Genomic DNA, 23,427 nt, shown 5'->3' with positions numbered 1-23,427 from the left:
TCATTAAGAACTATCTTCAGTGTGAAGTAGAACAAGAACTACTGGACGTGATAGCATAGCCTCCACAGAGCCCTGATCTCAACATCATCGAGTGTGTCTGGGATTACATAAAGAGACAGAAGGATGTGAGGAAGCCTACATCCACAGAAGATCTGTGGTTTGTTCTCCAAGATGTTTGGAACAACCTACCAGCCGAGTTCCTTCAAAAACTGTGTGCAAGTGTACCTAGAAGAACTGATGCTGTTTTGAAGGCAAAAGGTGGTCACACCAAATATTGATTTGATTTAGATTCACTGCATTTTGTTGATTGATGAAAATAAATGAGCAACACTTCCATTTTTGAAAGCATTCTTTGCTTTCAGCATTTTTTCCTCACCTGACTAAAACTTTTGCACAGTACTGATAACTGAGACAATTTTTTTCAGTTGAGCAAGAGTGTTGTCAAAAATGTATTTCGCCTATTTGGGGCAAGCTTTCTTGTAACTTAAGTAGTCTTCAGGAACAGCTGTTGGATGTTTGCTGCACTTTGTTTCATTTTAGGTCAAGTTGATCTCACACTGATCCCATAATGACGCAGTCATTATGTAGGGAGGCCTCTGTCAGTGCGCTATACAAATACAGGCCATTTACCATTTAATAATAGTGTTTCATTGTGTGTTATTCTATCCAGGTAAGCTTTTACTGTGCTAGCAGTGTGTTTGGGATCATTGTCAAAGTGAAAAATTAAGCCATTGCCAATCAAATGCTTTCTGGGTGGTATTGCATGAGGGATTAAAATAAAACTTTTGCCAATTTTTTTCCTCCAATTTTTTAAGCTGCACATCATGACAAGATATGGTTTCAGTTAATAGCTCCTTAAGAATCACCTTATTGGTGCAAAAATACTATTTTATGCCACACTGTATAGCTTTAGAATGTTTCATAGATTAAACTAAAGAAATGAGTTAAGTGCATTTTTGTGCTTGGATGATTCACATGTCATTGTTAAGTGGTTCAACAAAGTCAAAAAGCATTCCCCTGAAATCGTTGAAAGTTATAAGGACTGGAATGAAAATGACTGAAAAAGAAATGTCCAAAGAAAAACTCTGAAAGACCTTCAGAAAGCCCAGAGAACTATTGCTCAAGATAACTTTAAAACAAAAGACATGGCTTTATATTTGCCACCAATAAGCAAAATAAAAAGACATAAGGTTCGGCTCAAGACAAAGAGTTTTGTAAGTCTGTGTAATGCTAGAAAGTCTAGTTTCTTTACGTATACTGGGGACTTGTTCGATCTTATCCCCTAATAGTGCTCAGATCCTGTTACCACCTCTGTCCACACAAATCCGCTGAAAAGAAGCTGTCACAGTAAAGGCTGTGAAACTTCTGAGAATGGATGAGTAAGCTTGTTTGATTTATTTGAGTACATTCCATACAGTGAAGAACAAAAACACTGTTAGGTGGGAAAGTATAATTACATTAAGCTCTCTTCGTTTGCCTGAGGAGCTTCTTCACGCACAAGTGCTTTTTAAAAAAAAACTTTTCTTGTCCTGGATTTTACTTAAATAAACACACACAAAAAACCTTACGAATGTTTTTCATGTCGTGTGTTGTATTGTTAAGCTGTGAAAATGACCGTTGAAAGCCTGAAAGAAACTAAAAAGGAAACTGATGATTATTCTAAGATCCAGCAATTAATTATTGTCCCCTGTGCTGGTCATGACTCTGAGACCTCTATGTAAAGCAAAATGTAGGCGATCTATTTAGGTCCTACTATACTGTTGAAAGGACCTCCTGTGCTTTCTAGTCACGCCACATCTGTGGGGGTTTGACTAACAGACAACACTGGCTTTTTTGCAGTTATTATTTTTCCCTTCATACAAATCAAACAGTTTCTTCTGAGATTCTTAACTTCAGAGGGTTTTCAGAAATGTACAGTAACTTTAATTCTTTCCAAACAAAACTTTCATTCAGTGACCTTTGTTGTGGGCAGCTGCACTCACCAACTCCCAATGTCCCTTCACGAAGGGCTGAACAGGCCAGAAAGGATTTGAATTGCAGAAGAAGAGTCATACTTATAGGTGTCACGGATGAGGTGGAGGAGAGCCAGACATTAGAGTGGGAAGGTGAGAGCTCGGAAGACATCCCAACTTTGCCGTAAGCTGAGCAGTGATTTTACCCACCACCCATTATGCATTCAAATCAATGTGTAACCTTGGCATTTGTCATTTTATGGTATTACGTTGGTAAAATTGGTAAAATTCTGGAGCTGGAAACAATTTTCAGCATATTGATCTTCAGACTGGGCTGTAGTTATAGCCAATTCGATAAGTCAAGACAGATTCTTCAGGATTATGGAGTCCATCATTGTAGCAAATGAAGTCAATGCCACTGATATGGGAGAAAAGACTGCACAATGAGGCTGCATCAGTCTGCTGAGATGAAAAACCTGTGTAGATAAACTTGTGTTTTCCTTTTCTCACGACTTCATAGCCCTGGCTTGTTATCCATACTTACACTATCTAGCTTAAAGCTGTCCCCCTCTCCGTTTTTTCCCTCCTTTTTTAATAAAAAAAAGGTCAAGATAATCAAAAGGTAATTTTTTAACTATTAAAAAAGTAGACTTTTTTAAAATTTATATTTATTTGACTTTTTTTTGTCATAAAGCTTCTTTTTCTTGTTATTTAACTGTATAACTATGAAAAAATAAATTGAGCTTCTGATCCTATGTTGCTCATTGCTGCTTAGACCTGTACTTTTAATTGCAATCTTTGTTTTTACAGTGAAGCATACAGAGGGCTGAGTCTCGATCCGTGTCATGAGGGATTATGCTGTGTGGGTCATTTTGCCGTTAGGGTTCGGGGCAGCTTCGTCACTGTTGTTGTTAAGAACAGAGATTCTCAGACACTTTTTCTTTCACTTCAGAAGCTGAGAAAAGTTAATCCCGCTCCCTAATGTTTTAATCACTCCATAACAATAAGAAGGATTTAAATGTAAATCCTACATAAATACATGTCATCACAATGGCATTGGCAAAGTTGTTTATTTTTCACCTGTTCATGCACCACACCTGCTGTAGCTCCACACCCCACCAAGGATGAGTAGAAGTGTGTGACACCACAAAAGCAATGCAAAACTCTTTTGACTGATCATCTTTATCATCTGATATAAATCTATCTTAGGGTGACTGGTGTCTTTGAGAATGCTAGTTACTTCATTGTTGGAAATCACTGAACGATGTCGGAACAAAAAGGGATGTGAGTCATATGCTGGGCCTTCACAGTGGTAATCCAGTCATACACCTGTGGGACACCTGCTTCTTTGGTGGTACATTGTGGCTCAAACTCTTTGTCACTTTTGTTTATTTCAGTTCATCACACAAGATGTGCACAGTCTGTTAGATTTAAATAAAATGTTTGCCATTTATTCTACTAAAGATTCCTGTTTAACCATCACCCACCATGCAGGCATCCCGTGTTAACGTATTTCTGTTATTAACTTTGGCAGGTTTACAGTTAATTTTTAATTACGTTTCTTGGCTCACCACATTTTAAGCTCCTTGCTTTTTAACAGGATTCGTCATTGGTCCATTATATGAGTTATCAAGTCAGAGTCACTTATGTTAATACTCAACTGATGAACCTGTTATGACCATAACTGTAAGCAAGTCATTTAAAATGGAAGAGAGCCTCTTCCATTACGGTTTTATTGACTGCCTCGAGTCACAAAGGATCAGAAACATTCATAAATACTTTCCCATATGAGTGTATTCAAGTCAAAGCAGGTTTCTCCAGTGGTGGTTATTCTAATTATGAAGAAAGTTTCCACTGAGTAGAAGTTTTATTTTATTTTATCATAGTTATACAGTTAAATAACAAGAGAAAGAGTTTATTAAAGTTCAAAGAGGAAAAACAGATGAGAGTATAGGTAAACTTAACCCCCCCACACACACACAGACACACACACATACACAAAAACATGTCACAGCTTCGCACAGTTGAACTTCTGCCCACAATTTAATCCCATGTCATTGTTCTCCAGGCACGCATTCATCAGCACTCAAAACTGTCATAAAGCATTGATTCATCCCGTTTAAGAGGAACAGGAACTATGTGGAAAAGGTCTTCGAAAAGGGATCAGTTTTGTTTATTGTGAAGTGAAAATGATGAGAAGGGCTTTTAAAGGAGAGATTTATAACAAAGCAGACCTGCACTTGTAACTTTTCTGAGAGTGAAGTAAAGGTACAAACTGATTTTGTGAACAGCTGCCAATCATTACAAGAGTTTCCCTGTCACCGTCAAACATGAGCCTGATGCTACAGCACCATCTTGTGGAAACACTCATAGGGATTTTTCCATAGACTGCTCAACTGCAGGAATTCAGGTATGCATGTTTGCCAAAGCAAGTATATTCAGAAACGTGTCAACAGACAATTATCATATCTTTAATTTACTTCCTATACCAAGCTAGCAAGATAAGGCATCTCACATTTCTTCTGCATATGGACAATGTACACAATATACCCATATTTTTTTGTAGCTCAGGAGGTAGAACAGGAAACAGGTGGTTTGATGCATGACTGCTCCCAGTTTGCAGGCCAAATCCTCTTGGGCCAATCTCAAGTTACTCACAGATGCATTCATTTGGGTGTGAATGTGTTTGAAGGTTAAATAGAAAGCACACATAGAAAAAAAGGCATAGAAAAATGTTCTTGTGTGAACGGATGTGAATGAGTAAAGGAGGCAAGCTGTATGTAAGAACCAATCTATTTAATATTCAGTTGTCTCAAGCAAACTATTCTCTTGTCTTGGTATCAACACTTTAATATCTCAGAAAAACTTGTCCATACACACCTGCTGCTAACAGCAAAAACAGTCCCACTGCTCACTGTGGGAAAATATGTTCAAATACACAAAACAGTACATTTATGGGTGCAGCACAGTCCGGTAGACACTTCCAGAAATAAGAGCTTTGCTTACTTGCCTACTGAAGCATGATAACCACTTTTTGTCTGGTAATGTTTAACTTGGCAGAGATCAGGCAGGTTTCAGCCTAGAGCTGAGAACCAAAGTGCCGCACAATTATGTGTAATTTATCTATTAAGTTATACAGTGAATAAAATGTATTCACAATCAATGTCCCTACTTCAAAAAAAAAAGAAAAAAAAAAGAATAAACACGTAAGAGAAAAGATTCGCTGACAATGCCATATAATGTACATTTAGGCTGCTTATCTTAGATTTCTTTATATGTAATCAGAGCACATTAGCCTGAGAAAAAAAGAGAAACGCAGAGTACATTAAATATACATATATACAGGTATATAACCAAACACAAGGCAGCCTGGCATTATTTTAAGATCAGCTGACACCAGAGATAAATCCATATTTGTAGACTAAAGAGAACTCTTGTTCAATAATATGCAGACCTGAAATTGTCTTCATAGTACAATGTATTGAAATAAACCTCTTTAAGGTACAATTTTGCATAAAAGGGAAAATAAGCTTTTGTGTACCAACAATGGTATGTTGAATTTGGTCTATTACAATTAAAAATTAAAATGTTCTTGTGTTTTGTAATACACTAAGCCCTGTTTTGGGGCCATTTTTTACAAGTATACAGTACAACACACAGCCATCTGTCCACTTCAACACATTGTGAATCAGTTTTACCTGTGTTGGTGTTGGGCTGTGAGCACAGGTCCCAATTAAAGCTATCAGGACTTTTTCCTGATGTCTCAAAAAGAGTCATAAAGATGCTCACAAGTAGCTCACTGGGGGTGATTTGTAAGACTCTGGCAGCACTGCTTCTGTTCCTCCTTGAACAGAAAAGGCTGTTGTGCCACAAAGTGATCATCTGTCAAGAAGTAAATACTGGTATTTGTTAAAAAAGTATATAAAAATGAGTTGTTGGTATTTAAACTATTGTGAATGACTTGTTGACCTATAATCCCTCAAACATATATCACATGAATGGTACCAAAATAATTTTGAGCCAGAAACGATATCTCTGCTAGATGCTGCCCACAATCAGTTTTTGGCAAAGGACATGTCTTTCATTTATTCAGGTAAAAGGTCTCATTTATATTTTAAATGCATTTTTATATACAGTGATGTGTCCAAGAGGGCAGCAGAAATTGCAACAAATATAACATAGAACAGCTCTACAAATATATTTCAAGTTGCCCAAAAGGATTGGATCGATTATGATGTAGAATGCAGAGTAGATCAAATAGTGCAGATTTGTGAGGATACCTATGACAAAACAGGTAATTTCTTTATTTTATCCTGGATAAATCATGCTGAATATTATTTACCAATATAAATAACAACATTATAAATAAAAAGCAAATTCAATATTTGGCAGTAACTTTTTGGCAGATCATCCAGCTGCTAGGTCGATGCCCTACTATGTTCCTGTCCAGCTTCTTGTGCAGCAGTCGGTCTCCTGGTATCTCCTTCACAGTCTTAAGATTGCACTGGGGGACACAGCAAACCTTGTTGCAGTAGAATGTATGGATGTAGCATCCTAGAGGAGCTGGACTAACTTTGCTGGCCATGCAAAGCCATGACGAGGACAATAATAAAAACAAAACTCGAGAAAAAATAACCAGTGGGCATCGCCTGCCTGTTCAAAATCAGAATCAGAGTCCTTTGTTGACATTAAATATCAGATGTTCAAAAAGATTAGAAGCTGCTCCTTTGTAGCAGCATTTAGAATAAATAACAATGAAAACAAATCCAAAAGTACCACCATATACACATGTGTAGTGATGTGTGATGTGAGAAGTACTGATGTGAAATTTGTACAGTAATGGCTTGTGAAAAGAAAATGTGTTTCTGAGATTTGTTCATCGTGGTTTGGACGGACCTGTAGCGCCCCCTAGAGGACAGCAACTCAAACAGGTGACCTCTGAAGCCTCTTCCACTGAGCGTGGGTGCAGTGAGTGAACCACATATGTAAAGATGCTCTCAATGGCTGAACGATAGAAGGTCACCAGCAGCTTCTCAAAGATTTTGTTCCTCCTGAGCACTCCCAGGTAGTGCAGAGCTGACCTGATCCCCCTTTTCAGCTCAGGTGAGTGGAGAAGAGAGAGATGGTCAGACTGGTCTAGGTCTGGGAGCTGTGTGGCTCCCTTATGTTGCCTGTGTGTAAATGCTTCCCCCTGTTGTCATACATCTTACATTGTGTTAGAATGTAGGCAGGAAAGACTGGAGGTTTGCCTGATTAAAATCAACCGTGATAATGGTGTGTCCCTGTCCTAAAGGGGGGGTCCTTGTTGCCGCTCCAGTGCACCTGTTCTCACTTTAATTTGCTCCAAGTCAGGTGAAACTGATTCACGTTGCTTTATGTTTCTTAACTGGACAGACTGGTATTTCTGTTGTTTAACTAACTTTGTGTTATAGTGTGGTTACCGAGTCTTCCTCTTTTTTTCTCCCTAAACTGTTTACATTTCATCTATAAAAACTCATGTAAACTATTTGGAACGTCTGCGCTTTATTTTGTAACAGTGTGCTTTTCTTTTCGTTTCCTATTAAGTGAAAATGTGCTTGACATTTTAAAGACAGGCGAAACAATTTGGCTTCAGCTCGACCCATCTCCTGAATTATGTAATAGTTGTAAAAGACCGCCTACCCTTTCTTTTGCTATGTGGCCATTTACGACTGGTGGACACGAAAGGGCAGCTGAACGAAAGTCGCCACTCGACCAGAATCAACTCAAGCCTAATTTTAAACGCTAAAAGCTTCATTCGCAGTATGTAACTATGTCTTTGGAACCCTGTGAAGAAACTGCGGAACACTCCGCTTTGCTCAAGCTCCTCTCTGCACTGTTTTATGCCGGAAGTTCGTTTCTTATTACCGTAGTGAACAAAACCGTGTTGACAACTTTCAGGTAGGTGTCGCTTTGTAGGGATATCACTAATTTATTCATAGTCGAAGGACGGAAGCAAAAAAAAATTGTTAAGTTCACAGATAAAGGAAGCTTGTAATAATAGCTTATTCTCTGTTGTCGAGTTATATTTAAGAGTTCTGCTTTTTGTGTGTTGACTTTGCAGATTTCCCTCCTACTTGTGTCTGGGAATTGGACAGGTATGTTGTCCAGGTGCGAATACCTCCCACCCACACTCCCCTAATAATAAACAAATACAAACTCATTTTATTGTCCTTTCAGATGATCACCACTGTTATTGTTCTTTATGCGGCCAAAAAGAGCAAAACGGTGCAGTTTCAAGATTTCGACAAGAATGTTCTCTTAAAAGTAAGCACCCTCACCCCATTATAATATCTCTATTTATTCTTTTTTTTAATGTATTTTGTGATCTATAAATCTTTTTGTTTGTTATGCCCAGATTTTCCCCCTCCCTTTGCTGTACGTTGGGAACCATGTTACAGGCCTGGCAAGCACCAAAAAACTCAGGTTTTTACCAGTTCATTTGCATCACATTTAGTCCTTAAATTTAGTTAAGATTTTCTCAGTACTCATTTATGCAGTCTTCCCGAAACTGTGTTATCTGTTACAGTTTACCCATGTTTACAGTTTTGCGGAAATTCACTATATTGATGACAATGATCTTGGAAGCGTATATACTAAGGTAAGGAATTATTCTAACTATGTATTACCGTACTGTTAGAGCCTTGAAGCACTCTAGGGCCTTATCTCATCTGATTTGGTCTGAAATTTCTTAAAGTACTTTACTTGAAGAGGTTTCTAATGGATTTGTTAATGGAGTTAAACAATGTGAGAGCTTTCAGTGTAGGATGTGAGATTAAAAAAAAAAAAAGATTTAACAATGGAAGTGCCCATTAATGTATGCCTGTTTTGTCCTCTTTATCTCCATTTTCAGAAAAACATTTCCAAAGCGTCTTGTGTACAGTGTTGTAACCATAGTATTTGGTGCTATGATTGCTGCAAGGTATAGTTTTGCTTTTTGTTTTTATTTAAATTACTTTTGTAATTGTATTTCTCCATGAACTGCAAAAACAAAGTAGACTTTACCTCCATCTCTATTGTCTCCTATAGTTCAGACCTGGCCTTTGATGTGGAGGGCTATACATTCATCCTGCTTAATGATGCATTCACTGCTGCCAGTGGAGTGTACACCAAGAAGAAACTTGGTGATAAGGTAGGATTTCCTGTTCCGTAGAAAAACAGAGACAATTTGAGCATTGCTGCCTTAGTAGATATATCTCTGTCCAGGTGTTGTTTGAAGAAAAAAAACAAAAAACAATTTTACTGCACAGCTGTGCTGCCAAGAAAAATGGGGGCACAACCATCCAAAGCAATGCACAGTGAAGGAGAGTGTGCAGGCAGAGTGGATTGGGTGGAGACACGTGTCAGGTGTGATTTGTGTCAGAGTTGGAGCTACAGGTGGGACAGCTCAGGCTGAGCAGTGTGCAAACCAAGTTAAAGAAGCAAGGCTGAAATTGTTTAGACATGGGGGGGAGGAGGGTGGATTTATCTGGACAAAGGATGCTGAAGATGGAGCTGCTAGGCAGAAGGAAAAGATGAAGACCCCAGAGAAAATTCATGGATGTAGTAAAGAAGGATATGCAGAGGGTTGATGTGACAACGGAGGATGCTAGGAGTGGAGGTAGATGATCTGCTGTGGTAACCCCAAGGTAACAGCTGAAAGAAGAAGAATATTAGAAAAGAAAGCTGAGCATTATCTTTTTAAACAACAAAACAGAAGGTTTTAGTGTCGTTCACGAATATCCTTTGATCATGGCAGCGCCACACTAGCAGCGTCTTTATATCTAAAAGCAGAATCGTGGGATTCGCACATTTTTTAACCTTTTTTTTTAATGCATAGTGATGCGAGCATCTAATGACGCATGTGCCTCACAGGAGTAAAATGTTAACGTTCTCAATACTTTGAAATGTCCCTATTGCATAACAGTGTTTGCTGTTTACATTTGTTTTCCTCCTTTTTGTCAAGGGTCTTGGGAAGTATGGGGTCCTGTTTTACAATGCATTAATAATTGTCATTCCTACTGTCTTGGCAAGTGCGTTTACTGGAGATTTACACAAGGTAAACTGTGATCAGGTGCATTATCGCTATTTATTGTTGTTTTTTGGTTTTCTGTGCCAGAAACTGTATTCTGTTACCACCCTTTATGTTTTGATCCACAGGCAGTCACATTTGAAGACTGGGTGAAAGGCACATTTGTCTTTTGTTTCCTTATTTCATGCTTAATGGGGTATGTCACTATAATCCAGTCCAAACTGTTCAGTTATTGTAGAAATCAAACTTCCTTGAGTCGGTCATTCTATATAAAATTGATCAAAGATAACTGGGATGTGATGAAAATTATTCTGACACAGAAGCGGAGATGGCTAGGGGGTGAATATGGTATGACTGTAGCTAAAAAAGAGACTAAGTTGAAAGGGCATATGTTCTACCCACCCTTCCGTGTATTTTGAGGGCCTATAACTTGGAAAGTATTCATAGTGTGAAGGCAGAATTTCGTTAACCTTTATTAAACACACTAAAATATTTGCACAAATAAAAACGTTGTTGAATCTGAGGGTGTTGAGTTGACGATGGAATGGCCCAGATGTTAGATCGCTGTTCAAAGCTGTTTTGCTTTTGTCCTAATTTTCTTTAGGTTTGTGCTGATGTATTCCATCGTCCTCTGCAGCCATTATAACTCAGCACTTACAACCACAGTAGTTGGGGCAGTAAAGGTAAGAGCACAGTGATATTAGTTTGTTTTTTTTATTGTACAAAATCCAAATATTAAGAGTTCTTTGAAAAATTGTTGACTGAAATCCACAGCAAAAAATTTCCTCCTTTTTTCTTGACCCATGGTGATGGACAGGTGGAGGGATTTACTAAGATAGTTGTTGTTTTTTTCCTTATTTCCAACACAATGATACTAAAGTGAACACAATTTCACCTTTTCCTCAGAATATTGCAGTGGCCTATATTGGCATGTTTGTGGGTGGAGACTACCTGTTCTCTTGGACTAATTTCCTAGGCCTCAGCATTTGGTGAGTAATAAGACTTAAATGCTATTTTCTGTTCCTGACTACAGAGTTAAGCGTGACTCTATAAGAGGCCATATTTCTTCAAAAAGTCAAACAGTATGCTATGTTGAATAAGAACAGCAGATTGGAATCTGGCTTGGGAAGGATTTTAATCTAGAGCAAAATATTGATTGAAAGTGAAGATTAGGCATTCTCTGATAAATATAGTTTAGTCTGCAGATTTTGTTTCCTTGAACATTTTATCTTTTTGGTTTTCAGTATGTCAGGTGGACTAATGTACTCATATATGACCTTCAACAAGAAACCATCTGGAAGTGACACAGGAGCACAAAAGCTGAAGCTTCAGATCTCCGAGGAATCAGCAGGAAAGTACTCTAAGGTCTAAAGGGATTTCACCACTTGGTGGCGCTGATCTGCTCCATATTGGAGCATGATATTACTTCAGCACTTATGTGCATTAATAAGCAAAAAAATAAAATCAATAAAATGCTTTCCAAATATATTCCAGGTTCCATCTATTTCATTATACTTTTACACAATGAACAAATGGACAAGGAAGGGGTAAATCCTGGGTCAGGTTCAGTGAATGTTTATTGAAGATCAACAATGACAGAACAGTGTGGACAGCCTGTGAGAGAAAATTTGTACTTTAAAACATGTAGTATATCTACCAAGCAAGCAGGATCGCCCTACATACTTAAATATGAAAACTGATGGAGGATGTTAGCAGTGGGGAAAACTGAAACTACAAATTAAAATTTCAAAGCTCTCTGTAAATTGTGCACTCGATATTCTAAAACTACATGTATATATTAAATGCCTTAATCTTTCTCAAACCGAAATATAAACAAAGGGTAAAATGCTTCCAGGTATATTCTAATTGGCTAGAATAAATCATTTGGTTTACTGATTATCAACAATCCACTTGGCTTCCAGTTTCACCATTACTTAAAAAAAAAACAAAATTCAAATTCGCTTGACTTCTCGAGTGACGGCTTTCTGGTGCAGGTTTCCCCTAAACAGAGGCAGGGCACTTGTGAAAGGCTCCTTACAGTGTTAAGAGATGTAGTGTTGCTTCAGGGGGAAAAAAAACAAAAAAATCCACTACACATCAGTTTATGATAAACAAGTGCCATTTCTTCTGGGCAAGGCAACCTAATATTCAGTGCATTGCAAACTTAATCCAAGACTTGATGGGGGCTCCAAGTACTTCATAAAAACCAATGAGTTTCCCAAATGTATGTTTTACAATCGTGGGACATTTTGTGTTGCAATATTTCCCTTTTATGAGTTAATCAAACATATGGAAAAAATGACTTGTAATGAGATACATACACCTACTACTATGGTACTGTTCCCATATCAAAACTAGTCAGCCAGCTTTTAATATAAAAGGTGACTGACACGCATTGTAAAACATCTCCCACCTAGTTGAAAACACTTTTTGGTTTCGCAAACTTGTTACGAGGAAAACCACAAAATCTAAATGTTTTCCTGTGTTTAAAAACTACTTGGAACCTTTGAACACTGTAGAATCTGGTAGACTGTATTTAGAAAACGAGTGTTATGCTTGTCTGTTACTGTTGAGAAAATAGTTACATGTATATATTTAGACAAGCGTCAACTGTAAAAATTTGAATTTTTTTTAAGAGCTTGTACCTGATCAGACCTGCGGATTAGGGTTGCAATGATCACACATATAAAAATGGCCCGTGTCATATAATGTCAGACTTTTCCATCTTCCCTGACTTCCCTCTTGTCCACCTTTGCCCTTAAATAAAGTTGTACCTGTGAGGCAAAAAACTAGCTGAACCTTTCTCAGTCCATTTCTACTGCCACTGCTGTCATCAGTGGCAGTGAAATTGTGCTTATAGCACCAGAGATGAAACCTGGGAACATGGTGAGATGCCATCTGACAGTTGAACTCAACATTTCCTATGGCTGACCACACCCTGTATCATTCCGTCCATCTGAGCTTAATCCATATATACAGTCATACACACTCTTACACTCACAATATACTTAAAAAAAAAAAACTTGTTACCAAAGTGCAAACAAAACCAAAACATGATAGGTATCCTTTCTTTGCCTTTAGAAGACAGAAGAAAGAAAGACATTCTTCATATTGTCAAATCTACAATTATAGCAGCCTAAAAAGGATAAAATTGAAGCTGAATAAGGTGCTTTAGCTTGTGCCTTCCTGATAATGTGTGTGGGAACAGATACCTGTGTAACACTGATCTCAAGCCAATCCAGCTCTTTTACAAAGTCTGTTTTCACAACTTTACAGGAAAAAAACTAAACTACTTGTTGATCTGCATTGTAGGAAGAATTTTAGCGACAGCACATGTAACAGGAAGGCGGACTGGGATAGAGATACGAGGGCAGGGAATTGGGAGTCCGGGATGAGGAAGTGGGATGGGTGTTCGTTCAGGGAGACAGGTTGTTAGCCAGCTCGATGAGCGCCAGAGCGCCGTGGAGTCGCTCTCGTTGCTCCTGGAGGCGGCGCTTGGCTGCTCCTCCCTGGGTGCTCTTCTCCTCCTCTGCGGTCTCTTCTTCCCCGTTCTCTTCATCAGACTGGAGAAACTCCATTGGATCCTGCTGCTCCTGGTCCTGCCCTCTAGCCTTGCCCTGTGGCTTCACCTTGGTGGTTGTAGGGGCACGCTGCTCACGGGTTCGCCAGTACCTGCAATGACAAAGAGCACATTACCATACAATGTAAACAAAACAAACAAAAAAAGCTATTTAAATGTGCAAATCTTCCTCACGGTCCTGCTTTTGTACATATGAGCCTACTTTCACTTACTTTGCCAGCCACTCTGCCACAGCCTTGTTATCCACAGACTGAGCCTTCCCCAGACCCTCCTTTGGTTCTTCCCTCTTCAGACGGGAGAAAGGATGCTTGGGGCAGTGTCGGTTAGCATGTGTAAACCGATTGCCACATCCTGCAGAGGAAGCATCAAGTCTGAATAACTGCAGAAAATGACTGGAGGTTTTTGTCATTTTTACATAGTTAAAATGTGTAGTGCACAACATTTGTGGTTCACTACTGTTATAAACAGTGCTTCAGTCTTCTTAGAATGGATTACTATTAATAAATTAATGAGTAATGATGTTTACTCAAATATGACTTTTTATAAGTCACAAAGCAACAGTAATGATTTTTAGGGTTAGTACATGAAATTACAGCAGACTGTTACACAGTCAGTTTCATTTCCCAGGTACTTTCCAAGTATTAGTTTAAGGCTCTAGTCAGTCATAGTAAATAAACCACATTTCATCTTAATGGAAAGTACCTTGAAGACACTAAAGGTGAAAACTTTCAGTTTGCTGTTTGTGATAATACATTTTTAAAAGGCTAACTGCATGGTCTTTTCAAAAAAAAAAAAAAAAAAAAATCTACGTTTCACACCCACCTTTCTCAGAGCAAACAAAGGGTTTTTCCCCAGTGTGCAGGCGCTGGTGGGTCTTCAGCTGTCCACTCTGGACAAATGCCTTCCCACAGTTTGGGTAGTCACACAGATAAGGCCTCTCACCTGGGGTGGAACAAGATAAGATATACTTTATTCATCCCACAAGTTGGGAAATTGAGGAGGGGGTGGGTTAGTTAGTGGAAAAACTGTGGTTACTTAATACTTTAGTAATTACTAGACAATGCTTTTAAATTCAGAACAGGGACCACATGGTTTCATGTTTTGTACCGTGACAGGTGAAGCACATGTATTAAAGCAATTTATAATGGGTCAGCGGACTTCTCTCACCTGTGTGTGTCCTCTTATGGGCCTGGAGAGACTTCTCTCTGGGAAACACTCGGTTGCAGATGTTACAACGGATACGGCTGGATGAAGTCTCCCCCTCGCTTATCAGCTCCCGGACTGTGTCCGCCCGTGGCCGGCCTCTGCGGATACCATCCTGACAGCGAGAACACGCAGAATCATTGCTCTGGCCCTATCAGACTTATCAAAGGACTCTGGATGAATGAACACCTATGGTGCAACAGCTTTGAGACAAAGCAGGGTATAATATGCCAAACCAAGGACAAACTGTTTTCACTGCTTCATAATCTAATACACTTATAACACATGATTCACATAAAATACTCATTTATTGCATTTCATACAATGTATCAACGTGCCAGTCTGACTTCATTTAATTAGCTCACGTGTTACACTGTGAGCTAATTCACATCCGGTTAAATTTTTGGCGCGCGACTACACGTCATATTGGAGCAGCTGCTCCAGATTCAGGAACTGGGGTTTAAAATCCACGGAGTCACACCCTAATGCGCGGGCGTTTTTTAAATGACTCTATATGACGCCATATTGAGGCCGACTCTCTGTTTTAAGTAATCACATTTCAAGAGAATATATAACTTTACAAGAAAAAGGTGTTCATTCTGATCGTGCTGTTCTGCTGTGATAACTATGTATGGGTTATTGCGCCTGTTATACACATGCTATATCCTTTCAGACCTGCTCTGGAGGTTCTTCAACAGATCAATGAATTAAGTTACAAATGCTCTTTTAGGCGTATTACACTGTTGTCAGCAGTCTCTGCATTAACAATATTAAAGTATTAAAATAGTTAAAAAATACTTTCTGCTTTTAGGTTGCGCTCAGACATCCATACGACATCCAGCCATGTCACTTTTTAAAGAGTATCAAGACAAACTTTCATATGAGGGGTTTACCTTGATCTGCTCAGGTGAAGGAGCTGTGTCCGCTTCCCTGGCCGTCTGTGTCCCGGTAGGGGACGCGGCTCCACTCCCTGAGCCCGGGCTCAGGGTTACATTGTGGGCGTTCTCTCCCCACTTCCACGGGTAGACCATAAAGTCGCTGAAGCCGGGGCTTGTCGGAGTTATGGCCTCTGCTTTCCTGGGTTTAATCGGAGTGGTCTTGATGACGGACACCAAAACTCTTTTAGGCGAGTCATTGCAGAAAATAACGTGAGGGTGCTTGCTCTCAGCCATCGTTTGAGTGTCAAAATCCCGGTGTTTGACGCAAAAGCCGCAAAACTATTTTTTTTCCCAACAAGATAAACGAGCAAGTGTAATAAATAGTTTGCCTTCTTAATCTGGAGTAAATACTTCCTTCATTTCCAAAGAGTACAAGAAGAAGAAAAAAATCTCTGATCCGCTCTCTGCTATAAAGTAACTACAAAAGTTGCAGGAATATATGAAGACTGCGGTTTCTTTCCTTCTTGTCGCAGCAGGTCGTCTCAATTGACCTGTGTGCGCCCACAGGAGCGTTGTCCCGCGTTGCAAAATCGCGCCTGAGCAGTGCATCCTCCAATCCACTGCAGGCGTCGAACCCCACGTGTCAAAAGAAGCGAATGGCAGCAGCCATATGGCTCTACCTAGCCATTCTCCAGACCAGTAGGAGACGCGAAGGGCTCTGTGCACACTAATTGGCCGAAAAGCTTTTGTCCAATGAGATTTAAACACCTGATGCGCGCTCTCGCAGATTGACATCAAGACTAGCCAATGAAAGCGATTGTGGCCCACGTGTTAGCCAATGGGAGCGAAGGGCGGTTAATTTTTTTAACATTGCGGATGAGCAGATGGCTCTTTTCCCGCGCTGAAGAATCTGTTTATGTTATTACATGTTTTTGTCGTTTTAAAGGGAAAGAAAACGGTGGTTCCGAGGCGCCAAAGTTACGTAATCACTGTAGGGCGGAAGTAATAGAACAAAGGCTTTATTGTGTGCGAGAAATGGAAACAGAAACTTAGAGTTATTTGAAATTTCATTATATCAATGCAATATACCTAAAGTGGTTTATCTGTTTAACCCAAAACCCTACTAAATCTCTAGATACTGTGTTCTTCAGATGATTTCATTTCTCCAGTAAAATGTAGTAAAGTGTGCTGTCAATCATCCGTTCCTGGCAGTTGTTGGAAGACGACCCTGCCCTGCTTTCACTGTCATCCTGTTTGTCGCCCATGTTTCAGTTACCTAGTAAAAAACAGTTTAAATACACTCCAGGGCACTGTCTTAAAAATAGTATAGTATGCCAAAGGGAGTGCAGATTTACTGCTGGATGAACACCATCCAGGCCATCCCGGACTATACACACTACAGACACTGAATTTAAATGTACTGATGCGGATTTATGATAGCTTTCGGTATTTGAGTGTCACACATCTGTTTTAGTAAATATTGTGTGAGTTTCTTTCTTTCAAATACTCAAACAAAAACTGCTACTAGACTTGATAACATTTACACTCTTTCATACATTTCCTGCTATACATTAATACTGAAACATTGCACACTAACAACACAGACTTGTATATTCATTCTGCTATGACTACTGAATGAGGTTTCATTATATAAAATTACTTACTCATCTTGCAAAAGAGGGTAGGTGGAATTTTATATATTTTAATAGCTGGACTAAAGAGATCTGAGCATTATACATATTATACATATGTCATATGATTGTCTCAGTAGGCCTATGTGTTGCTTCAGTTCATCAAATAATCCAAGAAGTAAAATGAAGTTCAGTCTGAAAAAAAGTAAATAGTATAGACATTTCATTAAGGCTGAGGGTTTTGTATAGATTTGCAAAGTTACGAACATATGGGGCATGCAAATATGGAGAGTTTAATGCACGTGGTTCGCAAACTGTTAGGAGGGCCCCCCCTAGTGGGGTATAGAGCCACTACAGGGTGGATAACCAAAGGAAAGCTACATAAGAAATAGATAAATAAAATATAATTTATGTGGTGCTACCACACTGACCTTTTTTTCTGTATGAATAAGATTTAACTTATTTCCTTTTTTATTGCCAATGATTGCTGAAAAGTGTGAGGTAGAAGTGTGAAATTTTCAGCTTCTAGGAGCATGCCAAAAATGATTGAGACAGTGCTTTAATGGGATATCGCTCAGATTCTCATGTGTAGCTTAGTGCAGCATGGACTAGGCATGCTTTCTTAACATTTTGTTTATGCAAAAGTATGACGAATGGACTTTTCTAGAACATTGCGTGCAATACACTGTTTTCACACAGTGCAGTGGCTGACACTGTTGCAAGAAGGTCCTGAGTTTGAATGCTGTCTGGGGCCTTTCCATGTGTAGTTTGCATGTTCTCTGGCTTTCTCCTACAGTCCAAAGATAGGCATGGTGTGATTCTAAATCGACTGTGTCTATGTGTTATCTCTGCAAAAGACTGACACTGTGACAGGCTCCAGCCTCCCAGCAACCCTGAAATGCATAAGTGGAGGAAAACAGATGGATTGAATCTTTGGAGACTTGAGAAACCTTTCATAAACATTGTAACTCTATGCAAATGTTCCCCAAGTCTGTTCTGAAGGTTGCATTGTGAGCAATCTTTAAAAGTCAACTTTAAAGAACCCAGAACTCCAGTCTTTTTTGTGAAGTTTTGTGATAACTGTCAGGGAACATTTAGGGAACAGTCACAGGAGTTTCTGCAAGGAGTAGATCCCTATATAACCTGGGAAAGTTTTTTTTCTGGTAAAGCTGTGGATTGGCCACCATTTGCTACTAGTTACAAAAACTTATATACTAATGTAACAAATGCCATTACTAGCTACTTGGGCCAGAGGCAATTGCTGACAGTTATGTAGCAAAAATACAAGAAAATGTGAAGATTAACATTATTTCTTATAATGTCAGTTGAATTACAAAAAAACCCTGCTTTGTGACTGACCTAATGGTAGGCCTAATAAGCAACATTTACAATAGTATACATACAATAGTGGCACACTTCTAAGCTATGTATCCAGGAAGCTAAAAATAAAAGAATAAAAACAAGTATGGCTTCTCTAAGTAAATATCTATCAAGTAGATTGAAAACGAAAAACAAAACAAAACAAAAAAACTTCGGTAAATGTTATTTGAAGCTTTCACAAAAATCGTTGAAGAATCCCGACTGTTCTTCAGAGGTTATGCAATCTTCAGCCTGGTTGTTGGGCTGCGGTATGGATGTTTATTGATGCTGCTGTTTGGCTTTGATTAAGTTAGCTACTTTGGTACACCCCAGGCCTTCCTGAGGTTTGGCTACAATAATCAAATTACTGTTAGACCTGACAGGCAATACTGCCTACCTGCCTTGGAGGGAAACAGACACTGCCAGGTAGATAACAAACAGGCCTACAACAAAAGGAAAAGGGAAACACTTGACTTGCTTGCACAGTAACAAGACGTCGCTGTGCGAGTCAACTCGTTAACAAGCCAGTATACTACTAAGCTACCTAACTAGTGTCAACCCCCCCCCCCCCCAAAAAAAAAGTAGGACCTTTACCTGACATTTATGCTAATGTTACTAGGTCTAAGCTACAGTCCATAATTACCCGAACATTATCGGTTAATGTTAGCTAACTGTAGATTAAAACCATTTTATACGTTTATTGAAGTTAATGCGCTTCATTAATTAAAGTGAACTGTAATGAAAGCTCACAAAATGGATAATATTTCCATATGTAAATTTGTCTTAAATGTTTATCTTTGTTTTTCGAATGCTTTTTGAGGGTTAGCGCCCCTTTAACTTCAGCCCCTGTGCCAGTTCCGACTCGTAGGCCTCCAGCCTGACTAAGCACAGAACCATCTCTGGCAGAGGAGCTGAGCCAAGCCTTTGCAATGCAGACTGTTGATGAGCACGTGGGCGTGGTGTCGCTTGCATCCACACGTGCAAACATTTATTTAAAAGTGTGCCGAAATATGCTGGAGGCATTTGTTGGATGTTCACTGGGGCAGCATAGTTCCGACCGTCACAGCTCTTTTGTTCTAGCTGAGCTGGAAAACGGTGCTTATCTTTATTGTCTGATACTTGAAAGCTGTTTGATCATCTCGAGGAGGTAATTATTTAAACTGTTTTTTTTATTCATCATTAACAGGCTAACATGCTGCCGGACGCCTACGGGTGTGCTGTGGCGAACAGGTTCGGGAGTCTTCTGGATGATGACACGGATCCTTTCGACTTGATCAACGAAGTGGAATCAGAAAAGACGAAGAAGAAAAAGAAGAAGAAGGAAGAGGAGGAGAAGAAAGCAAAGCAGAAAAAACCTGGTCAGAAGGAGTCCCAAAAGGACCGACGCCTCCCTATGGCCCTGGATGTTCAAGAGCCGGTTCCAGGTAAGTACTGCGACACACTGCACAAATCCAAACGATTCTGGCAGCTGCTGGGGTTTCCAGACGGGGTAGTCCAGCCAAGAGTGGCCAGTTTGCCTGAGCTTTGTCAGCTGGTAAAAATGTGTGGTCAGCGAGGTGCACATGTGCATGCTGTCAGAGGTGGTTATATCCCCACTATCCTCTGTGCAGAAATCTGGGTCAAAGTGACGCTTGTCTAATTTTATAGATAATTCCAGAGGACATTTAAGTACATAGATTCAGCTATTGGACTGAACCTAAAAAATGGATTGGAAAGAGGAAAGCATGTTAAATTGTTGTTTTCCTCCTGTAAATGTAAGCTCAGTGAGGTTTGAGAGCATAAGTCTGATACTGAGAATTGCATTCAGAAACATAGTTTTCCCCAAATAGTGATTGCTACCTTATGACTCAGTTCAGTACGTTACCATCTCGCTTTCTCCCTTCAGTCCGTAGGCAGCTGCCACGTCCTGCACCTGTGTCTGAGAGTGGGGAGGGCAGAGAAGAAGCCCAGAAGAAAGCTGCTGCTGGGCAGCGTAGGGCCAACCAAGAGGAACCCCCACAGGAGTTTTCAGTTTCTAGGTTTGCATTCCATGCTTAATAAAAATATCTTTATTTAACTGATGTCATATAAAAGATGACATACCCAGTCTTGATTAGTGTTTCAGCATATGCTTGCATACATAAACATTATTTCATACACTCTTACAGGAGCTTTTGTTGATTAAAAGCTCTCCTAATATTTAATGTCACCCAACAATGTCTAATTATACTATGGAAGCTTGTTTCTGCAACTATGGGGGGGGAAACAAAGCATTTGTTTGCCAACCAAATTGAAATTTCAGGTTATAGCTTACCAATTCAGACTTCTGAGAAAAGAATTCTAAATTAAGAAAACTACATTTTAAGTTGAGATGCTAACCCAAAATTTGGACTTACTGATTGCAATAAACCCCTACCCCACCCCCTCCCATGGCATAAACAAGCTTTCCTAGGATACTGCTGTCAGCTGGGTTTGAAATGTGGATGTTGTCACATGAATAAACTGAGTTTTAATCTTCTTTTTTGGCAGGCCTTCCTATAATTCAGACTTTGATCTCAGAGGCAAAGGGGGGATCAAAGGTAGGAGAGCAGGAAGAGCTGGAGGAAATGCAAGGAACCCGGACTACTTTATTCTGAGGGGCAAGAGGGAATACGATCGGCACAATGGAACGTAAGGCTTTGTAAAAATGCCGCTTGTCCCTGATTTTCCTCTGTCTCGTAACTGTGTACTGATGATCATTTTGTCTTAATTGCAGAGGTATACCTCCTGACGATAAGAGAGGAGGAAGAGGAGCTTGGAACTGGGGCTCTGTTGAAGAAGCTGCAAGGTAAGTGGGTAGTTGATAAACATGAAAATGACAACATTTTAATTCTTGTAGAGAATAGAGGTTCTGTTTGTTCATGTCCGTTTTTGTACAGTGAATTCATGGATGGGACATCTCCAATCAAATCTGAGGACTCCCAGATAACTGTAGAGGAAGACAATCCGAATCAGTGAGTGAAATGCACAAATATCCTTTCTTAAATTTACATCTGTACCACCGTGACTTATTTAGAAGTGACGGTGGTCTTGTTTAGCATCTGTGCAATGAAAATAGAGGAAAATCTACAATTTAAAAAAAACAAAAACCCATTCAACAGTGTGCTAGATAAAATGTTCTGTGACGAGCTTTAATTGATGGGGAAATTTGGGATGTCTGTACTTGGCAGTCGCACATGAGAATTGTCATTTGCAGGAAGTGGGAATAGGAAAAAAAGAAATGGAAGATGATTTATTTGTTTTCAAATGATAAAATAGAGCAACGGAGGAGGAGGGAGAGATGTTAGTCCAGGTTGCTATGGAGATGACCCTGGATGAATGGAAGGCCATGCAGGAGATGAGTCGTCCCAAAGCAGAATTTAATATCCGCAAAGCAGAAGGCAAGATTCCCTCCAAAGCCAAGGTCATCCACGAGTCAAAGCATGTGGAGGTGAGCGTGGAAGATGAACTCTGGAGGCTATATGGGTTGGTTTTTTGTTTTTTGTTTTTTGTTTCCCCCATTTTGTTTTTATGAATAATTTCTGCAGTTTCTCAGAGTAACTAAAAATCGTGTGTGTGATGCAACATTACTGCAACATAGGCCACCGGCAGTTGTGTAAGTTTGTGCACCCTCAGTTGTGGCTCCTTAGGGGCTAGTTCATCTTGGCTGCTAATGAGGTTAATTTGAGATGAACTGTAACATGTGTTGACATGCCTGTGCATATTCGGGTAGTTTCTTGACTGTGCAGCAAAGCAAGCCATTAATAAATTCAACGAGACAGAATATCTATTGCCGAATAATCAAAGACTGAGTAATAATCAAAATATCTATGGATGTTTTTACTAACATAAAAAAAGCAAATGCTATAAAAATAGTTTAGTTTTCTGTTCAAATAGTACTCTTGCCTTCTGTATATTTAGTGTTTGCTTCCAATTTCTAGACCATCAAGGTAAATATGGAAGATGAAGGAAACTTCCTTCGCAGGTCTGTGAATGATATCACCTCCCTCTTGGACATCAATTTCGGGAGCCTTGGACGTCCCACTCGTGGTGGCCGAGGAAGAGGAGCACGTGGTTCTCCTAGCAGGCGCCCAGAGAGTGTCAAACCGATATTGGAGAGGGTATGTCTGTATTTGGGTACAGAATTTGGGACAGCGCTGAAATGCTCCAACCTTTCATATAGCTTTTATTGACAATTGTGCATTTGAGGTTTATTTACTTTCTGAAGGGTAAGAGGGGTACTCGTATTTGTGTGCCCAGAGCACAGTTAGCATATTGTTTTATGAATGACGTGGTTTTTCCCTATTAGGCGGAGGATGATCTGGCACCTAACCCAGATGACCCAGAAGACTTCCCAGCACTATCAGCAGGGAGATAACTGAGTAAAACCTCATCTCCTGATGTGACACATTTATTGTTTTTGAGGTTTTGGGTTCAATTGCACAGAATACACTGTTCAATAAATAATTATTTTGCAAGGTTAACTTTTTGTTTTGAACGCATCACTGAGGATTTAAACTCATTTTTCTTGTCAGCTGGTTGACAGGTCTTCAAATAACTTTCGCATGGGACAGTATTGTGGAAGTAGAGCCAAAGAGTCAGGCATGAGACTGCTCTAAACACCCAGCCTTCTTTTTGTATAATGGAGGATATTCTTAATATGGTCTTACAGCTGAGCACAGCATCTCCACCTACCTGCTTCTCTTTCCAACTGTTAGCAAGGGGCACCCAGTCTGGGGGTTTAAAAAAGGATCTGGGAACAACCATAATAATTGTGCTTAAAACATGTAATGAAAGG

General features: G+C 39.5%; 3 protein-coding genes across 6 annotated transcripts; 2 read left to right on the top strand and 1 right to left on the bottom strand.

Moving 5' to 3' along the window:
* The first annotated feature begins 7,040 nt into the window (after window positions 1-7,040).
* slc35d2 (solute carrier family 35 member D2) lies at window positions 7,041-11,469 on the top strand. 2 transcript variants are annotated; one of them, XM_080895248.1, is made up of 13 exons: window positions 7,041-7,055; window positions 7,246-7,871; window positions 8,035-8,068; window positions 8,151-8,237; window positions 8,329-8,396; window positions 8,500-8,571; window positions 8,824-8,892; window positions 9,000-9,102; window positions 9,916-10,008; window positions 10,110-10,177; window positions 10,586-10,664; window positions 10,888-10,970; window positions 11,226-11,469. In XM_080895248.1, the coding sequence occupies exons 2-13, from the start codon at window positions 7,744-7,746 to the stop codon at window positions 11,350-11,352; spliced, it is 1,011 nt and encodes a 336-aa protein (XP_080751374.1). In that variant the 5' UTR covers window positions 7,041-7,055; window positions 7,246-7,743; the 3' UTR covers window positions 11,353-11,469. The 2 variants fall into 2 exon arrangements, with proteins under 2 accessions (XP_080751374.1, XP_080751375.1); XM_080895249.1 differs by lacking the exon at window positions 7,041-7,055 and having other exon boundaries at window positions 7,779-7,871; window positions 8,035-8,081.
* Window positions 11,470-11,540: 71 nt separating this feature from the next.
* znf367 (zinc finger protein 367) lies at window positions 11,541-16,224 on the bottom strand. The gene is made up of 5 exons (XM_080895250.1): window positions 15,658-16,224; window positions 14,729-14,879; window positions 14,384-14,503; window positions 13,774-13,912; window positions 11,541-13,653 (listed from the first exon to the last, which is right to left on the bottom strand). The coding sequence occupies exons 1-5, from the start codon at window positions 15,934-15,936 to the stop codon at window positions 13,398-13,400; spliced, it is 945 nt and encodes a 314-aa protein (XP_080751376.1). The 5' UTR covers window positions 15,937-16,224; the 3' UTR covers window positions 11,541-13,397.
* A 3,199-nt stretch (window positions 16,225-19,423) lies between these two features.
* On the top strand, window positions 19,424-23,354 carry LOC308403535 (intracellular hyaluronan-binding protein 4-like). 3 transcript variants are annotated; one of them, XM_080893056.1, is made up of 9 exons: window positions 19,424-19,727; window positions 19,819-20,056; window positions 20,518-20,650; window positions 21,141-21,281; window positions 21,367-21,438; window positions 21,530-21,604; window positions 21,909-22,115; window positions 22,615-22,750; window positions 22,939-23,354. In XM_080893056.1, the coding sequence occupies exons 2-9, from the start codon at window positions 19,825-19,827 to the stop codon at window positions 23,005-23,007; spliced, it is 1,065 nt and encodes a 354-aa protein (XP_080749182.1). In that variant the 5' UTR covers window positions 19,424-19,727; window positions 19,819-19,824; the 3' UTR covers window positions 23,008-23,354. The 3 variants fall into 3 exon arrangements, with proteins under 3 accessions (XP_080749182.1, XP_080749183.1, XP_080749181.1); XM_080893055.1 differs by having other exon boundaries at window positions 19,425-19,727; window positions 21,909-22,080; window positions 22,571-22,750; XM_080893057.1 differs by lacking the exon at window positions 22,939-23,354 and having other exon boundaries at window positions 22,571-22,713.
* The last annotated feature ends 73 nt before the right edge of the window (window positions 23,355-23,427 follow it).

Source organism: Rhamphochromis sp. 'chilingali' (assembly GCF_963969265.1).
Source record: "Rhamphochromis sp. 'chilingali' genome assembly, chromosome: 10".
Taxonomy (NCBI): Eukaryota; Metazoa; Chordata; class Actinopteri; order Cichliformes; family Cichlidae; genus Rhamphochromis; species Rhamphochromis sp. 'chilingali'.
Note: the sequence above shows the minus strand (reverse complement) of the source record. Positions and strands in the feature narration are given on the sequence as shown.

Coding starts and splice junctions, on each gene's coding strand:
- LOC308403535 (XM_080893055.1), top strand. CDS start 19,825: ATGCTGCCGGACGCCTACGGGTGTGCTGTGGCGAACAGGTTCGGGAGT. Junction 21,282..21,366: donor TACGATCGGCACAATGGAAC/GTAAGGCTTTGT, acceptor TCTTAATTGCAG/AGGTATACCTCCTGACGATA. Junction 21,605..21,908: donor GAGGAAGACAATCCGAATCA/GTGAGTGAAATG, acceptor ATGATAAAATAG/AGCAACGGAGGAGGAGGGAG.
- znf367 (XM_080895250.1), bottom strand. CDS start 15,936: ATGGCTGAGAGCAAGCACCCTCACGTTATTTTCTGCAATGACTCGCCT. Junction 13,913..14,383: donor CTTTGTTTGCTCTGAGAAAG/GTGGGTGTGAAA, acceptor CTTCCTCTGCAG/GATGTGGCAATCGGTTTACA. Junction 13,654..13,773: donor GTGGCAGAGTGGCTGGCAAA/GTAAGTGAAAGT, acceptor TTGTCATTGCAG/GTACTGGCGAACCCGTGAGC.
- slc35d2 (XM_080895248.1), top strand. CDS start 7,744: ATGTCTTTGGAACCCTGTGAAGAAACTGCGGAACACTCCGCTTTGCTC. Junction 8,893..8,999: donor GGTGCTATGATTGCTGCAAG/GTATAGTTTTGC, acceptor TGTCTCCTATAG/TTCAGACCTGGCCTTTGATG. Junction 10,009..10,109: donor TTACTGGAGATTTACACAAG/GTAAACTGTGAT, acceptor TTTGATCCACAG/GCAGTCACATTTGAAGACTG.